We start from the raw sequence: 16,190 nt of genomic DNA, 5'->3' as shown, positions 1-16,190 counted from the left end.
AAAACAAACAACAAATAAGTGACAAAAATTCAACAAAAAAGTGACAAAAATTCAACAAAAAAGTGACAAAAATTCAACAAAAATGTGACAAAAATCCAACAAAAAAGTGACAAAAATCCAACAAAAAAGTGACAAAAATCCAACAAAAAAGTGACAAAAATCCAACAAAAAAGTGACAAAAAAGTGACAAAAATCCAACAAAAAAGTGACAAAAATCCAACAAAAAAGTGACAAAAATTCCACAAAAAAGTGACAAAAATTCCACAAAAAAGTGACAAAAATCCAACAAAAAAGTGACAAAAATCCAACAAAAAAGTGACAAAAATCCAACTAAAAAGTGACAAAAATCCAACAAAAAAGTGACAAAAATCCAACAAAAAAGTGACAAAAATCCAACAAAAAAGTGACAAAAATCCAACTAAAAAGTGACAAAAATTCCACAAAAAAGTGACAAAAATTCCACAAAAAAGTGACAAAAATCCAACAAAAAAGTGACAAAAATCCAACAAAAAAGTGACAAAAATCCAACAAAAAAGTGACAAAAATTCAACAAAAAAGTGACAAAAATTCAACAAAAATGTGACAAAAATCCAACAAAAAAGTGACAAAAATCCAACAAAAAAGTGACAAAAATCCAACAAAAAAGTGACAAAAATCCAACAAAAAAGTGACAAAAATCCAACAAAAAAGTGACAAAAATTCCACAAAAAAGTGACAAAAATTCCACAAAAAAGTGACAAAAATCCAACAAAAAAGTGACAAAAATCCAACAAAAAAGTGACAAAAATCCAACAAAAAAGTGACAAAAATCCAACAAAAAAGTGACAAAAATCCAACAAAAAAGTGACAAAAATCCAACAAAAAAGTGACAAAAATCCAACAAAAAAGTGACAAAAATTCCACAAAAAAGTGACAAAAATCCAACAAAAAAGTGACAAAAAAGTGACAAAAATCCAACAAAAAAGTGACGAAATTCCAACAACAACAAAAAATGACTAAAATCCAACAGAAAAGTGACAAAAAATGTGGCAAAAATGTAGCGCAAACACATTTAAAAAGCTTGTTTGTAGATTTGGGTAAAGCTGACCTAGAGAAAATGCACTTCATTAAGGCGGGGGCTGATCATAGCGTCTCCTCCCTCTGTTACATAGTTCAGAATCTCCTCTCTCTTCTTCAACGGGACCAGGCTGTTCCATTAAAACGTCTTGTATCGATCGGCGCTTCCTTAATGCAGCTAATGACGCACGGCTACGACCACAGGCTTCACTCGCTGCTGCGCACGTGACGCTCAACCGGAGGAGCATTAAAGTCTAGATGCTAAAGAAATATGAGCCGTCGAGGCGTCTGCAGGAACATCGCAAAATCACTCAGGTTTTCCATCTGACGGAGACTTGTTTTGCAACTTGAAGCTGTGCAAAAGTTCAGTTACAGCTACGATTTAGCCTCATTTAGCTCCGTTTTAGCCTCATTAGTCGGAACATACTGTATCGCAATAATGACATTCAAGACTGTTTTCAAATATGGCAATTCCATATAGACCCAAATTACAATGATTGGAGTCAAAACCGTTAGCATCCCTATGGCATTTTCCATGTAGATTAGCATTGTGCTAACCGCTCGCTAATGCAATCGTTTTTTTCTATATTGGAGACTGTTAATAATCTGCAAAGCGAGTCCTAACCTCTCTGGTTAAACAGTACGAGGACGGGGCAAACTCCTGTATTACGCATCTGTGGGTCAAAGTTCAGGTTTCGTAATGCGTTACCTAAACCAGACAAGCCCGTCTGACCTTCGACCCGTCCGTCTGCACTGGGGGAATGTGGAACAGTGGGGCAGCGGCGTTACGCAAAAGTCCACAGAGCAACTGTAACTCAGCAGAAAGAGTTTCAGCCCGACCCTGGAGTCAAAGCTGAAGAGGTTAATTATTTTATTATGGGTCCACAGGGAATCCTCTGCTCCATCTGACTCTTTAACACGTGGAGTGCCAAAAAAGAAAACTAGTTCTTGTTTTTTTCAATATTATTATTATCATTACGAAACTAGACACTCTAATACATCTTATGTGTGATTTCGGTAGCTCTGTGATGAACAGAAGTGAAATAAATGACGATCAGAAACTTGCGAAGAGTCAGGATCTGGACATTTCATATATTATTGCGTTCTTTCCTTTCCTTTTTTAGTCCGAGGGGGCGTGGTGTTGCGTAGCCAACAGCTGTAAAGCCGACACTTCTCTCTAATGTTAACATAGAACAAGAAATGCAGGTTTTCTGACTTTAAAGGGAAAAAATGCCTCTTTGGTTCGAGCAACATCAACAAATCCACTTCCAAAAACTGAAAAAATGTATATGAAAAAGTCAGTTCTGATCTGCTTCACTCTTCAGACTAAATTAACACTTCAAAGAGGAAACAGAAAACCTTTCTCTGGGATTTTTATAGTTGCAAATGCTAACCGGTAGCATGCTAACGTCTTGAACAGCTTAAACACGGACTCTTCTGGGGCTGTGTTTTTTACCTCGTATGGCAAGAGGAAGGAGTTGTTCAAAGAGAAAACTCAGAAAGTGCAAAAATGTGCTTGGGCGTAATAGAGGGTTAATGTAAACATAGAACAAGAAATAACGGTTTTCTACCACCCGCCTGAACCAAATGCAGTCTGTCCACTTTTTTGTTGGATTTTTGTCACTTTTTTGTCACTTTTTTGTTGGATTTTTGTCACTTTTTTGTTGGATTTTTGTCACTTTTTTGTGGATTTTTTGTAACTTTTTTGTTGGATTTTTGCCACTTTTTTATTGGATTTTTGTCACTTTTTTGTGGAATTTTTGTTGGATTTTTGTCACTTTTTTGTCACTTTTTTGTTGGATTTTTGCCACTTTTTTATTGGATTTTTGTCACTTTTTTGTGGAATTTTTGTTGGATTTTTGTCACTTTTTTGTCACTTTTTTGTCACTTTTTTGTGGAATTTTTGTCATTTTTTTTGTTGTATTTTTGTCACTTTTTTGTTGGATTTTTGTCACTTTTTTGTTGGATTTTTGTCACTTTTTTGTGGATTTTTTGTAACTTTTTTGTTGGATTTTTGCCACTTTTTTATTGGATTTTTGTCACTTTTTTGTGGAATTTTTGTCACTTTTTTGTGGAATTTTTGTCACTTTTTTGTGGAATTTTAGTCACTTTTTTTGTCACTTTTTTGTGGAATTTTTGTCACTTTTTTGTCACTTTTTTGTGGAATTTTTGTCACTTTTTTGTTGGATTTTTGTCACTTTTTTGTGGAATTTTTTTCACTTTTTTGTGGAATTTTTTTCACTTTTTTGTCATTTTTCTTTTGTTGCACTTGAAATGCAAACTTGCCGCTCATGTAGCTAAATCAGGTCTGTTTTAATTCTGAAAAGGGCAGAAATGTGTCTTTAGGATCAAAGGACTGTGTCACTGACTGGATTGTTTGTTTGGAGACTGAGGGCTGCCTGTGTTTAAACTGGAATGTGCCGTATTGAAATGTTCCTGTGGTTTCCAGCCAAGGGGACTCTGAGGGAGGACACGCTGAGGGTTTTCCTGCAGCAGATCGCGGCGGCCATGAAGATCCTCCACAGCAAAGGCATCATCCACCGAGACCTGAAGCCCCAGAACATCCTGCTCTCGTACGCCGGCCGCAAGAAGTCCAACGTCAGCGGCATCCGCGTCAAAATAGGTACGTTTACGCTTAACGCAGGACAACACGAGCATCTTTATAAACATCTTCATTACAGAGGCGTGGGAAGGTTTAGGCCGTTAAAGTCCTTTGTGTGTTTTCTCTTTCAGCCGACTTCGGTTTCGCGCGGTACCTCCAGAGCAACATGATGGCGGCCACTCTGTGCGGCTCCCCCATGTACATGGTGAGTGCAGGACCATCACTGTGAAAGGTCATTCACAAAAATGAGCCCTTGAGTATTTTGTTTCGGGGACGTAATATCTGTCCAAAAGTGGCTCTGTTGTTTGTTGTCAAAATGAACACACGTGGAAGTGTTAATGCGCAGTGGAAACATACCGTAAATGCTCTAATATAGGCCGGGGCCTTTATTTACTCAAGGGCATCTGGGACCAGGCCTTTATTGGAACCAGGCCACAATTAGAGACAGGCCTTTATTCTATTTGAGCAAAACGGACGACCAGGAAAATGAAGAAAAACGAGATTTGTGTCCATTTGCACCTAAAATATTAGGTTCATTTATTAATTAACATTTCAAACCCTCTCCCAGCGGCTGGAACATTGACGCCTTTTATTTTGTCGGGACAACAGGAAGTGTTTCGTTGCTGTTAGCGGAGCTTTGACATCAATGTCACTGCAGGTTTCTGTTTCGTTTTTACCGCGGACCGGATTATTTGTTGTTATCTTGTGTAAAGGCGAGTTTAGACGGAGCGTTTGTGTTTGTGATCGATCATGAGACTGACCCGAGAGAAGACGAGACGCTCGCGCTGATGGGAGGAGTTATTTTGAGGCGTGGGACTGACCTGCACACGGAGCAGCTGGACGTGCTTTGAAGACGCGATGGTGACTTTATTAAAACCCTGGAGGGTCACACGACATTTGTTGCCCTGTTTCCAAATATCATCACAGGAGGTTTGAAAAGTGGCTAAATCTGTGTCAAAGTTACGCTCGGATCAGCTCCTCCGCAGCGTCCCCCTCGGCCCGGGTTCCCGTTTGTTACTTCCTGCACGTGAGTTTTCATTAACACCAGTATGAGACAAATTCCTAACATGGGGAATATTTCTACAGCTATAGTTTCTAATAAAAGCACCGGCCTGTTTTAGAGACCGGCTTTAATTTGACTCCGCCAGCTGCGAACCCGGCCTCCGTCAGAGACCCGGCCACCCGGCATTTACGGTATGTCTGTGAAAGTCGCTATATAAATAAAGATCTTCTTCTTCTTCTGCCTACATGAACAGTAACAGTCACTGCTGTTGCATTCAGGTGCAAAACAAGCACAAAACAATGTGAAAACTGGCTCATGAAGTTCCTCCTAATCTACATGAGTCAAGTACAAACGTGTGACTATGCGCCATAGGAATGAATGGGCCGCTAAGCTAACGTTAGTAACTTGTAAAAGTGATACAGCAACCAGTGTTAATTTTGACAACATATTTTATTTTAGTTTTAGTCTTAGTCTTTTGACTAAAATGTAATTTAATTTTAGTCAAGATTTAGTAAAAAAAAACTTTAAAATTTTAGTCTAGTTTAGTCTAGTTATATTGATAATATTCATTATAATCATATTTAATGTTGTTCCTCTGCTTCATGTTTCTGCTCCACATGAATAAAGCACAAACCTGTTCATTTGACAGTGAATTTAAATGATATGAGGCTTTTTCAGACGGTCAATAGAAGTTTGGATGATTTTAGTCTCTCCTTTTCATTTTTATTTAGTTTTTTATTTAGACTAAAATATCTGGACATTTTAGTCATAGTTTTAGTCTCATGAGAAACTTTTAATTTAGTTTTAGTCCAATTTTAGTCGTCAAAAATATCACTTTGACTAAAATTAAGACTAAATATTTTAGTCGACGAAATTAACACTGGCAGCAACACTTGGTAATTCTAAAGTTTCTATGAAAACACCGGCTCCTTTCAACCTGGTGCAGCTCCAGTGATCAGATCCTGCACCCTTTTATTCAGGGTTTAAAGTGAGTACTTTTAGCTTTAGTTTAAGTTTTTGCAGCAGCAGGAGGAGGAAACGGAATCGATACCTGCTCAAATGAAGATCAAGCTTCCACACGACTTTTAGTATCGATTTAGTTTTGACACGAGATGACTCTGTAATAAATGCGTCAGATGTCGTGATGTGGTGATTAGTCTAAGCCGTGTGTCTGTAGGTGAAGTGCACGACCTTTTCTCCTCTGACACTAAGTCCTTCATTGTTGTGACCGCATCAACACACCCTCCAGCTCTCGTGACGGGATTAAGTCGTTATTTTAAACTTGACTTACGTAAGGCTGTTCCCTCAGGCGCCGGAGGTCATCATGTCGCAGAACTACGACGCCAAAGCCGACCTGTGGAGCATCGGGACCGTGGTTTACCAGTGCCTCGTCGGGAAGCCGCCTTTCCAGGTACGAAAGAGCGAGTCAAAACCACGAAAGAGCGACTCAAAACCACGAAAGAGCGTTCTCAAAATGTCTGTCTAATCCTGGGAAACAAACCCAAATCCCTCTTTCTTTTCCACCTCTTTCAGGCCAACAGTCCCCAAGATCTGCGCATGTTTTACGAGAAGAACAAGAACCTCCAGCCCATGTGAGTTCAAACTCCAGACGCCGCTCGTTCAGACTTTAGATTCGCGGCGAGTCGTGAGAAACGCGTTTGTTTTTACCCAGAATTCCCCGGGAGACGTCCGTGCCGCTCGCCGACCTGCTCCTGGGGCTGCTGCAGCGGAACCAGAAGGACAGGATGGACTTCGGTAACGGAGATTTACATTTTTAAATAAGTGTTTCCCACATACAGTTCTGGCTTTGAGCGACGCCTAAAAATATATTAAACATTAAGGCGAGACGCGGCAGGTGAATAGGGAAAAAAAATAAATGTAGAGCTCAATTTGAAACTTTTGCTGAACATCACAGATATAAATATGAGGAAAAAATGTATTGCATTTTATGTTTTCACAAAAAAATAAGGCATTTTGAGCATTAAAATGGCCAAAATTGCCGAAATCAAAATAATGAATTGAGCCGGATTAAATTTTATGGTTTTATTTTATTGACATATTAGTAACTAAGATTTCTTCAGAGGGGATTTTGGATATTTTGTTTAGTTTTTCAATAAACTAATCATCAGTGAAAAAATCTGTAAAAAGGTCAAATTCCGCCTGTTTTTTTGGGTTTCAAAGCTGAATAAATCAGGCTAGGAATTAGATATTAAAAAATCCCTCTGAAAAAACCTTCAAAATATTGTCAGGTCTCAGACTGTAAAGTTTGGAGTCTGTGGGAGCTTCTATAAGGGCTCAGGCTCTGCCCGAGTGCGGCTTCTCTCATTCAGAGAAAACCAGCCCTGAAGTTTTGTAGCGAGTGCTCATGCTCGGCCCGTTCTTCCACTTTTCCGCTCCAGCGTCTCGTAGGAGGAAAAACACCATATTTGGGTGAAAGCGTCATCACGGGGCCCCTTAGCAGGACACGTGGATGTAAAATCTGTCAATATTTATGAATGAAAACCCGCGGGAAAGACGGACTTTCTACGCGGCGCAGCAGCTACTTCCGGGTCGCCCCCACCTCGCAGACAAAACATCATAAAATAAACATCATGCGGGTGAGTTTTGTCATTTTTATATCTGACATGAAAACTAAGATGTAAAGGGAGGAAAATAGATAAAAATCTCCACTTCGACCACTGCGTGAAAAATTAATACTTTCACCTGCCGTGTCTCGCCTTAAAGGTATATTTCAGGGTTTTTGACATAGGGCCTCATTTCCTCGTTATCCAGAGTGTTGCTGATTTCTGGAGATATTTTTTTTTGTAATTCATGCAGTTCTTATATTTGAAGAGTTTCGTGGTGCTAGGCTAGCACATTTCTATGGTATCAGCTAGCCTGCATTAAAAACAGTGTGACCCGCTCCACAGAGCACCTGAGGCAAATCACTTATAACACCAGACTAACCATATAAATGTCTGTGTCCATAGAGCACCAAAGCAGCCACAAAAAATGAGAAGAAAACAAGGATGTAAACGTAACAAAAATGTGACAGAAATTTGACAAAAATTCAACAAAAATGTGACAAAAATTCAACATAAATTTGACAAAAATGTGACAAAAATTCAACATAAATTCAACCAAAATGTGACAAAAATTCAACATAAATTCAACCAAAATGTGACAAAAAATCAACAAAAATTAAACAAAAATTCAACAAAAATGTGACAAAAATTCAACAAAAATGTGACAAAAATTCAACAAAAATTCAACAAAAATTCAACATAAATTCAACAAAAATTCAACAAAAATTCAATAAAAATTCAACAAAAATGTGACAAAAATTCAACATAAATTCAACAAAAATGTGACAAAAATTCAACAAAAATGTGACAAAAATTCAACATAAATTTGACAAAAATTCAACAAAAAATTAACAAAAAATTAACAAAAATTCAACAAAAATTCAACAAAAATTCAACAAAAATGGAAAAAAAGAAAGAAAGAAAAAACATACAAAAGGTGACACAACACAGCAACAACGTGAGGAAAAAGATCAGTTTTAGCTTTCAAATGAGGTGTTACACAGGCCTATATAATAACCAGAATGCATTTGGTTTAGGCGGGTGGTAAGAGGTTAAAGCATTAACTTTGACTTGCCTTTGTTGGCTCAAAAAGCTCGTTCTAATTGATCTCTTTTATCGTTTTCCCACAGACACATTCTTCAGCCATTCCTTCCTGGAGTCTCCGACCATCATCAAGAAATGTAGGTGTTTCCCCTTCAGGCTGGACGTGAGGTTCGTGATGTGAGTCTGAGGTTAACCCTGTGTCTGTTTAGCGTGTCCGGTCCCAGTGCCCAGCGCCTCACACCCGGTGACCGACGGCTCGTGTGGAAGCTCCCCCTGCATCCGCTACAACTCCCCCCCGGTGAGTCGCTCCTCCCAGACATCTGAGGCACAGCCTACAGTCCGAGGAATCACAGTTTAACAATGTCAGGGAGTATTACAGCTTCAGGTCCAGGTGTTTCATCCATTAGAGATGTTGATGTTGAAGAGAAAGGCAGATAGAGGAAAAAGAGGAAGGTGCGGGACATGATTACTTTTTATGCAGGATGACAGGGGTAAGCTCAGGGTGTCCAAACCTTTTCCATGTTGAAGCGTACACTGCAAAAAGTACCCTACTAAGTACCCTACTAAAAACAAGGGGAAAAGTCTTAAAATAAGGAAAAAAAATTCTGCCAATGGGGTCAGCATTTTTTTCTTGCTAAGAAGATTCTTATTTCTAGAATATTTTTCTTTTCATAAAACAAGAAAGAAACACATAAATAGCTAGAATTAAGCAAAATGTATTGGAATAATTTAAGGAAAACATTCTTATTTTGTGAAAATTTTTGGGTATTTTGCTTAAATGTTGCTTGATTTAAGTAAAATGTTCTAAATTACACACATTTTTGAGCAAAATGTTCTTAATAAACACTAATATTTAAGGCCACTTTTTGGTCACATTTTTGTATTTTTTTTGTCAATTTTTTATCAATTTTCTGTCATTTTTCTGTCACATTTTTGTCACATTTTTGTCATTTTTTTGTCAATTTTCTATCAATTTTCTGTCATTTTTTTGTCACATTTTTTTGTCACATTTTTGTCATTTTTTTGTCAATTTTCTATCAATTTTCTGTAATTTTTTTGTCCATTTTTTGGTCACATTTTTGTCATTTTTTTGTCAATTTTCTATCAATTTTCTGTCATTTTTTTGTCACATTTTTGTCACATTTTTGTCATTTTCTTGTAATTTTTTGTCACATTTTTGCAATTTTTTTGTAATTTTTTTTGTCAATTTTTGTCACATTTTTATCATTTTTCGGCAATTTTTTTGTCCATTTTTTGGTCACATTTTTGTCATTTTTTTGTCAATTTTCTATCAATTTTCTGTCATTTTTTGTCACATTTTTGTCACATTTTTGCAAATTTTGGTAATTTTTTGTCAATTTTTGTCACATTTTTGTCATTTTTTCGTCAATTTTTTCGTCAATTTTTGTAATTTTTTTGTAATTTTCTTGTAATTTTTTTGTCACATTTTTGCAATTTTTTTGTAATTTTTTTTGTCAATTTTTGTCACATTTTTGTCATTTTCTTTTCATTTTTTTGTCAATTTTTGTCACATTTTTGTCATTTTCTTGTATTTTTTTTGTCACATTTTTGCAATTTTTTTGTAATTTTTTTTGTAATTTTTTGTCACATTTTTTCACATTTTTATCATTTTTCGTCAATTTTTTTGTCCATTTTTTGGTCACATTTTTGTAATTTTTTCTTCCATTTTTTGTCAATTTCTTGTGACATTTTTGCCACTTTTTCACCAATTTTTCGTCACTTTTTTTTCAATGTTTTCTCACTTTTTTGTCACGTTTCCATCAATGTTTTCATCTCAGTTTTGTTGCTATTTTCACACCTTTTTTCCTGAAGCTTTTGGACTGGGGTAAAGCCAAACTGGAGAAAATGTGCTCTGTTCAGGCGGGAGTTAAGGGGTTAAAAAGATGCTTCTTCAGGACCATTATTGTTCATTGCAGTTAAAAAAAAAAGCCAAAACACAAACCAGTGTCACCTAATAAAACCTCTGCTCTCCCTGTTTCCATGTTCCATTATTTGTGATATATTTGTGGTATATGTATTTGTGGTTTATATTTTTTTGAACTGTCTCCTCCTCTGTCCAGTCTCTGCCGGACATGCAGACCATGGCGGACGAGCTGTCGTCTCCGCCGATGGGGCCGCCCAACTTCCTGCAGCTCTCCAAGGAATCAGCCGGAAGCACGAGCAGCAAGAACTCGTCCTGCGACACGGACGACTTCGTTCTGGTGCCGCACATCTCCACAGACAGCTGTAAGGCTCCCCCGACACCTCCAACCCGCCTTACAAAGGGTTTTTACAGGGTTTATGGGGAAATCACACAGATACAGAGAGAACAGAGCGACACAATGAATCGAAATCGAGATTTTAACCCCTTAACTCCCGCCTGAACCGAGCACATTCTCTCCAGTTTGGCTTTACCCCAGTCCAAAAAACTGAGACGAAAACAATGATGGAAATGTGACAAAGAAGTGAGAAAACATTGACAAAAAAGTGACGAAAAATTTATGGAAAAGTGGCAAAAATGTCACAAGAAAGAAGAAGAAAAAAAATGACAAATATGTGACAAAATGTGACAAAAAAATGACAAAAATGTGATAAAATTTGACCAAAGAAATGACAAAAATTTGACCAAAAATGACCAAAAAAATGACAAGAAAGTTACAAAAATGAGTTGAATACTAGGGCTGCAACTAACGATTATTTTGGTAATCGATTAATCTACCGATAATTTTTAGGTGCATGGAAATTGTATTTCTTCATTTTTTTTTAATCACATAGAGCTAAAGTGGCGCCGCTTGAGGACACGTGGATGGAGTAAACTTAAAGTAGACGTTTGTAGGAGGCTCTTTGTGCTAATTCTGCTTTCTGATTGGACGAGACAAAGACAGATATTCATGAAATTTATAAAGTACAAAACACTGCAGACCCTAACTTTAAAAATAAAGTAGGTTTTCATCCAAAATACATAATTGTTATGTCTTTTTTGCTCTATTTTAGTCTGTGTTTGCTAGAAAACGATTAATCGATTACTGAAATAGTTGTCAACTATTTTAGTAATCGATTAGTTGTTTCAGCCCTATTGAATACCAAACAAAAAATGATGGAAGAAAAATCTGATGACGTGAGGAAAAAGATCCTCTCGGTTCAGGCGGGAGTTAAGGAGAGGTGCTGCAGGTATTTTCATCTCAGTCACTGCCTTTGTGCTACACGTGGATGCCAAACGTTTGTGATTGAGTAAGCGCGGGAAAGACCAGGGAGCGCATAAAGTCATTTCCATTTCTTCCCTCAAACCAGTGTAAATTTCGTCGACTAAAATATTTAGTCTTAATTTTAGCCAGTGATATTTTTGACGACTAAAATTGGACTAAAACTAAATTAAAAGCTTTTCATGAGACTAAAACTGTGACTAAAATGTCCAGATATTTTAGTCGACTAAAATGAGACTAAATAAAAATGAAAAGGAGAGACTAAAATCATCCAAACTTCTATTGAGCGTCTGAAAGAGCCTCAGATCATGTAAATTCTCTGTTAAAGGATCAGCTCTGAGCTTTGTTCATGTGGAGCAGCTCCATGAAGCAGAGGAACAAGATTAAATATGATTATAATCAATATTATCAATGCAAAGTCGACTAAACTCGTCTTAAATTTTGTCGACTAAAACTAGACTAAAATTTAAGATATTTTCTTCAAAAGACTAAGACTAAAACTAGATAAAAATATGTTGTCAAAATTAACACTGCCTCAAACAAACTCTTTAATATTACGTTGACCGTAGCTTTAATCCGAGAACAGCCGCAGTAGTTCTGTCTTCAGACGGCGTCGTTGGCGTTCGCCCGGTCGCCTCTGTTACTGAACTGGAGACCGGTGTGTCCCGTTTCGCCGTGTAACCGTAGAGGCCTGTCGGACGCGGGACACTCGGCCTCCGGCGGTAAAACGAGCCGCCTCGGCCTGCAGCTGCCCGTCCTCACCGGGACGGCGAGGAGCGAGGCGTCTGTCAGAGAGGGACGGCGAGGAGCGAGGCGTCTGTCAGAGAGAGAGACGGCGAGGAGCGAGGCGTCTGTCAGAGAGGGACGGCGAGGAGCGAGACGTCTGTCAGAGAGGGACGGCGAGGAGCGAGACGTCTGTCAGAGACACTGACCCACGAGTCACACGAGCATCCGAGGAGAGAAGAAGAGTTCATGTGAAATGTTAAACCTTTTAGTCAGACAAGTCCTTTAGCGAGTGACATCTGCCTCGTCTTTCCCACGCTTAATCACTCACAGATACTGACAGGTTTGGTATCCACGTGTTGCAGGAAAGGCTGTGATCCAAATATAGTCATTTGTGGGAGACAATAGTGGTTAAAGAGGGGGTATTATGCTTTTTTCAATCACATAGCACCAGTCTATATCACACTACAATGATGAGCAAACCTTCTGTTGGTCTGTAAATGCAGTAAATTAGAATAACTGCCTTGTATAAAATGTCTCTCTCAAAATGGCTGTAGTGAATGTCTTGGAATAGGCCTCTGTCTCTTTAAGAACTTTCTGTCTGGTGTGTTCTTGGACTTCATGATGCTTCTGCTCCACAACAGTCTCTTAACAGACCTCTGAGACCATCACAGTTTCTGAACTGACATTGGAAACACACAGGTCTCATAGACTCTATTTAGTCTTTAGGTCAACATGTGATCATTCAGAAATCATCAGGAAACTTCTGAAGGCAATTTGTTTTCACTAACAGGAAAAAGGGGAAATGCTTTTGCATCATTACACTTTTCAGTTTGACCTCTAAACTCCCGCCTGAACCGAGAGGATCTTTTTCCTCACGTCATCAGATTTTTTTCCATAATTTTTTTTGTTGGGTGTTCAACTCATTTTTGTAACTTTTTTTTGTCATTTTTGGGTCATTTTTTGTCAATTTTTCGTAATTTTTTTGTCATTTTTGTCACTTTTTCGTCCATTTTTTGTCACTTTTTCGTCCATTTTTTCTCTTTTTTTTGTCAAATTTTTCTCACTTTTTTGTAAAAAAAATGTAAATTTTTTGTCACTTTTTCGTCAAATGTTTCGCATTTTTTTGGTCAAATTTTTATCACTTTTTTTATCAATTTTTTGTCACTTTTTCGTCCATTTTTTTTAATTGTTTACGCCAAATTGTTCTCACTTTTTTTGTCAAATTTTTGTCTTTTTTTTTAAACATTTTTTGTCACTTCGTCAAATGTTTCGATTTTTTTGGTACATTTTTTTGTCAATTTTTTCTCAAATTTTTGTCCATTTTTGTCATTTTTTTGTCACTTTTTTTTCCATTTTTTGGTCAATTTTTGTATCAAATTTTTGTCATTATTTTGTCATTTTTTGTCAATTTTTTCACATTTTTGTCATATTTTTGTAATTTTTTTGTTACATTTTGTCACATTTTTGTAATTTTTTGGCCATTTTTTGGTCATTTTTTTGTCAATTTCTTGTGACATTTTTGCCACTTTTTCATACATTTTTTGTCAATGTTTTCTCACTTTTTTTTGTCACATTTCCATCATTGTTTTCGTCTCAGTTTTGTCGCTCTCACCTTTTTTCCAGAAGCTTTTGGACTGGGGTAAAGCCAAACTGGAGAAAATGTGCTCGGTTCAGGCGGGAGTTAAGGGGTTAAAAGAAAAAAAATCAAATTCACGTATAAATTTCATTTCACTTCCCGATCGTGTGTCACTTAGTTTATGTTTATGGTCCATAGTGTGAGTAGATAGAGTGGACAGTATCTAGTATCATTAAGATCGATGATATCGTTTATCGCAATATTTTCCTGTATCGAACTTAAGATTTGACCTCGTGACAGGCGATTGTTTTGTGATTTTAAGAGTGAACATGTCCTGTGATTTGTCCCACAGATGACCAGCCGATGGGCGCACGCCGGCCGTCCAGCGAGTTCCTCATGTGCGGAGGGTGAGTGGGTCAAAGGTCACTCAAACACACGACGACAGAGCGGCTCCATAACTCAGCAGAAACAACTTTAAAGGTCAATTCTGCGCATTGACCTCTTCTTCTTCGTGGTATTTGTGGTGTTTCCTCCTAACGTGAGCCGGTCTCGTGACAGGACGCCGCTCTCGTGACCCGCGCTGTCGTATCCCACATCAGCAGAAGTCCAAAAAACAACACGTGACGCCGCGGCTAAAAGCGGCGTCTGAGCGAGCGCCGCGGATAAGAATAGACTCGCATGAAAACACTGTTATTACGAGTCTGAGCCGCTCGTTACAGGATCAAAACCTCTCGTGCAGACGCTTTCCTCACACGCAGAGGCGTAAAGACCCATCACTGGAAACACAAGCTATTACTCAAATAACACTTTTAGATTTCCACACAAATGATTGATGAATGGATGTTTAACCCCTTAACTCCCACCTGAACCGAGCACATTTTCTCCAGCTTTACCCCCAGTCCAAAAGCTTCTGGAAAAAAGGTGTGAAAATAGCAACAAAACTGAGACGAAAACAAGGATGAAAATGTGAAAAAAGTGAGGAAAAATGGACGAAAAAGTGACAAAAAATGTACACAGAAATGGAAATTTGACAAAAAAGTGAGAAAAATTTGGAGAAAAATTGAGAAAAAATGGACGAAAAATTTAGAAAAAATGGACGAAAAAGTGATAAGAATTTGACAAAAAAAATGCAAATAATTTGACGAAAAAGTGACAAAAAAATGGACAAAAAAAAATCGAAACATTTGACGAAAAAGTGACAAAAAATGGACAAAAAAAAGACAAAAATTGACAAAAAATTGACATAAAAGTGAGAAAAAATGGACGAAAAATTGAGAAAAAATGGACGAAAAAGTGACAAGAATTTGACAAAAAAATGCGAATAATTTGACGAAAAAGTGACAAAAAATGGACAAGAAAATCGAAGCATTTGACGAAAAAGTGACAAAAAATGGACAAAAATGACAAAAAAAAGACAAAAATGGACAAAAATTTGACAAAAAAAGTGAGAAAAATTGAGGAAAAAATTGACAAAAAATTGACATAAAAGTGAGAAAAAATGGACGAAAAATTGAGAAAAAATGGACGAAAAAGTGACAAGAATTTGACAAAAAAAAAGCGAAGAATTTGACGAAAAAGTGACAAAAAAATGGACAAAAAAAATCGAAACATTTGACGAAAAAGTGACAAAAAATGAACCAAAAAGAAGACAAAAATTGACAAAAAATTGACATAAAAGTGAGAAAAAATGGACGAAAAATTGAGGAAAAAATGGACAAAAAAGTGATAAGAATTTGACAAAAAAAAAGCGAAGAATTTGACGAAAAAGTGACAAAAAAGTCACGAAAAAGTGACCAAAATGAGATGACTGCCCAACAAAAAAAGTGATGAAAAAAAATCTGATAATGTGAGGAAAAAGATCAGTTTAGTTTTGTAGGTCTTTCAAATGAGACGTTACACTGGCCTACAGGATTTGGGTAAAGCTGAACTGGAGAAAATGCTCTCGGTTCAGGCGGGAGTTAAGAGGTTAAAAAGCCCAAAAGCATCTCATGCCCCTAGAGGCCATAAGCGTCACTGCAGGGAGTTCAGCTTCCCGATGGCCTTGTGTATGAAACTGCTCTTCAGTCGACCGGGACTGGCCCGTAGATTCCGCAGTCTCGGAGACGGGTGGAGGACATCTCGAGGAGAGAGGAGGGGCTCCACAGATCTTCTCCACTGCTCTCACGATGCGCTGGAGGCTCCTTCGGCAGGAGGCAGTGCTGGCGCCGTGACACACAGTGATGGAGCTGGTCAGGAGGCTCTCTATAGTCCCTCTGTAGAAGAACCTCACAGTGATGGAGCTGGTCATGATGCTCTCTATAGTCCCTCTGTAGAAGAACCACACAGTGATGGTCAGGATGCTCTCTATAGTCCCTCTGTAGAAGAACCTCACAGTGATGGAGCTGGTCAGGAAGCATGAGCCTGACGATAGTTTCTC

At 37.7% G+C, this 16,190-nt stretch overlaps 1 protein-coding gene across 1 annotated transcript in view; it reads left to right on the top strand.

The window, feature by feature from the left end:
* The window catches only part of ulk2 (unc-51 like autophagy activating kinase 2), an 89,663-nt gene that overhangs the window by 39,443 nt on the left and 34,030 nt on the right, over positions 1–16,190 (top strand). The window contains exons 6-14 of the mRNA XM_079573732.1: positions 3,506–3,679; positions 3,790–3,863; positions 5,971–6,072; positions 6,195–6,253; positions 6,334–6,416; positions 8,356–8,406; positions 8,479–8,567; positions 10,351–10,516; positions 14,127–14,181. Coding sequence (XP_079429858.1) covers positions 3,506–3,679; positions 3,790–3,863; positions 5,971–6,072; positions 6,195–6,253; positions 6,334–6,416; positions 8,356–8,406; positions 8,479–8,567; positions 10,351–10,516; positions 14,127–14,181 — 853 coding nt within the window. The remainder of the gene's footprint in view (positions 1–3,505; positions 3,680–3,789; positions 3,864–5,970; positions 6,073–6,194; positions 6,254–6,333; positions 6,417–8,355; positions 8,407–8,478; positions 8,568–10,350; positions 10,517–14,126; positions 14,182–16,190) is intronic.

Source organism: Gobius niger, assembly GCF_951799975.1.
Source record: "Gobius niger genome assembly, chromosome: 1".
In the NCBI taxonomy this organism is placed as follows: domain Eukaryota; kingdom Metazoa; phylum Chordata; class Actinopteri; order Gobiiformes; family Gobiidae; genus Gobius; species Gobius niger.
The sequence above is the reverse complement of the archived record's forward strand: the minus strand, read 5'-3'. Positions and strand labels throughout refer to the sequence as shown.